Source organism: Chenopodium album, chromosome 21 (assembly GCF_948465745.1).
Source record: "Chenopodium album chromosome 21, dcCheAlbu1.1, whole genome shotgun sequence".
Classification (NCBI taxonomy): Eukaryota; Viridiplantae; Streptophyta; class Magnoliopsida; order Caryophyllales; family Amaranthaceae; genus Chenopodium; species Chenopodium album.
The window spans coordinates 11,743,119-11,746,513 of NC_137854.1; the positions used below are offsets into that span (position 1 = coordinate 11,743,119).

The 3,395-nt window shown below is 32.9% G+C and overlaps 1 protein-coding gene across 1 annotated transcript; it reads left to right on the plus strand.

Annotated features, from left to right (window-relative positions):
- Window positions 1–2,473: 2,473 nt before the first annotated feature.
- LOC145602964 (dirigent protein-like) lies at window positions 2,474–3,395 on the plus strand. Its single transcript, XM_081659102.1, has one exon. The coding sequence runs from the start codon at window positions 2,523–2,525 to the stop codon at window positions 3,099–3,101; it is 579 nt and encodes a 192-aa protein (XP_081515228.1). The 5' UTR covers window positions 2,474–2,522; the 3' UTR covers window positions 3,102–3,395.

Sequence of the window (3,395 nt, forward strand, 5' to 3'; positions counted from 1 at the left end):
TGAAATTAAGTAAATGTGAACAGGCCCTAATATTACTGTACATCGAGCAGTATAAGGGTAACTTTTACCTAATTTTAGGGTAACCTTTTGCCTTTTTTGGAGTAACTTTAAACATAATACAATTTTTATATAAATAGACAACAAGAAAAGTTTTATAATGGTAATTTAATTACATTCAATCACTAATTATAATTGATTTTTAGTCATTTAAAATGTGATTACTTACTAATAAAACGTAGATAATTTTTATTTGTAATGGGTTACTTTTATGCATATTAGGGTAACTTTTAATCATTTCAGGGATAACTTTTGATCACTTTAGCCTATCTTTATAATGGATGTACAATAATTATCGTACACCCGATTTTTTTAAAATTTTGTGAAAAGATAATTAACACTTTTCCAAATTCCAATGCTACTATTATAAGGTAATTATGTGTTTATGTTTCACTGACCTTATGATGGTTGTAAAATTGAGATCAAATTTGGTAAGATACAATTTTTATTTTTATTTTTTATTTTTTATCTGCCTCATTTTTCTTAAGTGTGTGAATTGAAATTGATAAATAATCATTATTGAATATCAACTTATTCGGCTCTTCATCTCTCAATTTGGGTTTATGTATATACATACACTGGGTAAGGTTCTTGTCAACAAAGTGTTGATTCACTTTGTAAAGTTCTTAGAAGGTACGAGGTTCGAATCCTACCAAGTGAGAGTATTTGGGGTAGAAATTTTATTCTCCCTTTACTTTCAAGTGTCTAGCCGGCAAATACTCCCTCTGTTTTTAAATACTTGCTCCACTTTCCTTTTACGGCCGTTTTTAAATACTTGCTACATTTCCTTATTTGGAAATCTTTTATAATATTTAATTCATTTCTCTCGACTAATGGGACCAATTCTATTACTTTTAGGCTTTTAGCTTCTCTCTCCTCCAATTTACCTTCCACTAACCCCACTACCTCTATATTTTTTTACAAACTCCAATTTCTCCTAAAACTCCGCACATGGAAAAATAGAGCAAGTATTTAAAAATGGAAGGAGTACCGAATAAATATGACCAAAAAAACCGTGAGAATTAAGGTGTGGTTTGGGAAAAAACATTTACCTTGGTTTTTAACCTTTTTATTTGTAATAACTGTAGAAACGTGTCATTTCATTTTTCATTATGAGAAGTTATAATTATTTGCTAACTTTTGAGTTACATATAAAGTTCATGCCACTACCAAAAGAAAAAACGTGCATTGTTCATTGATCATTCGTTCTGTTGCTGCTGGTGAGTGGTGTCTTGTTATTGTTACGTCGCCAGAGGTGCAGAACAGTATTGGAGTAGCACGCAGAACACAAGTTAACTTAAGTCGGCACAAGATAACTTTGGTATTGTTGGACCATTACACCATCATGATTTATTATTACCCACTAACTTTTTCATAATCTGTCGAAGAATTAGTAAATTACTAAAATACTCCCATCATGACTTGTGGTGCTGTGGTGCAATATGCTAATGATACTCATTTAGAGTATGTACGTTCTTGTAGACTTTTTTTTTTTTTTTTTATTAAATGCTCCCTCCGTTCTAGTTACTTGACCCATAGATTTGGGTACAATATTTAAGGAGAGGAGAGAGAAAATGTTGTTTTGTGTGCCGTGTTGCACATGACTTACCTTTTTTTTTTTTTTTTTGAATAGTGCACATGACTTACCTAATTACTCCCTAAAGGGCAAAAGTTGCACCCCATATCCACCAAAAGCTTACCAAATGTGGTATGAGTCAAGTAATATGATATTTTCATTTTAGGAATGTTAGTCAAGTAAATAAAACCGGAGAAAGTACTTCGCACCGTATATCTCAAGATTTTGTGTACTTCTGTTCCACAAATTGGTAGGATCGAAATTGAATATTGATTATTGTAGTCCCTAACTCCCTATGTTTCATGTGTGGAGTAAAGTTAGTTCTATTATCTCTTTCCTCATGCACTCTACAAATTTCGTCCTTTAAAAAAAAAAAAATTATGTAAATGGACATACATATATGCCGTGCATTAGCAAGGGTACATTCATATCGCAGATTTGTGTACTTTTATTCCATAAATTGAATTAGTAGTTGGATCGGAATTAATTAAATATTGCAATCCCTATGTATCATGTGTGGAGTAAAATTAGTAAGTTCTATTATCTCTTTCCTCATCTACTGAACTAATTTTGTCCTCTAACAAAAAAAAAATGTGTAGATATAATGGATTGAATTTAGAGGCATCCAATCTATCAAAAACAAAAAATAAATACCCTTATTTAGAGGCATTTAAATTATTTTTACCATTACATCATCTATAATCCTAAAAACCAATTATGAATTTAATAATAATTTTTTAACACGATGAAAACATCTGTCCCGTACATACTTGATTGCTTCTCTAGAGTAGTATATACAGCCTTGCCTAGATATGATTTTCCACACAAATATACATACTCTTCTCTTGTATACACATTTCTATCTTTTCCTCATTTAAAACAAGGTAAAATGGCACTCAAATCACTTGTATTTTCCCTTGTCATTTTCTTTCTATTATCACTAACAAATCTCTCAAATGCACTTAAAAATCCACCAAAAACCACCCAAAGGCCTAGAAAACCATGCAAGAGGATGGTTTACTACTTCCATGACGTAGTCTACAACGGCAAGAATGCCAAAAATGCGACTTCAGCCATCGTAGCAGCGCCCGCTTGGGGTAACAGAACCATTTTTGCCGGGCAAAATCGGTTTGGAGATGTTGTGGTTTTCGACGATCCCATTACAGTTACAAATGATTTTGACTCCACCCCAGTAGGCCGCGCCCAAGGGTTCTACTTATACGACAAGAAGGACGTGTTTACATCTTGGTTCGGATTCTCTTTCGTGTTCAACTCGACTGAGCATAAGGGGTCGTTAAACTTTGCAGGGGCTAACCCTTCGACGAACAAGGCTAGGGACATCTCTGTTATTGGAGGAACTGGTGATTTCTTCATGGCTAGGGGTATTGCTACATTGGTCACTGATGCTTTCGAAGATGATGTTTATTTTCGACTTCGTACTGATATTAAGCTTTATGAATGTTGGTAATATAATTCATGGTTTTTAAGGGTGCAACATTTTCATGTCTAGTAGGGGTTGCAAAACTTGTACCGTGTTTCTTTTTCTGCATTTTTGTTATTGTTATTTTTAGCGAGTTCATTGCATGAATTTGCATCTTTACAAAAAAATCGATTAATTCGGTTTGGATTACATTGGATTTCGATTTTAATCTGAATAATGAACACCCCTATTCTTGAGCTATTAAATTTTTTAAGTTATGACTATTGTTTTTTCATAATCCGTTTGATATTTCCTTCGTTTCAAATCAGCTGACACGTTCTT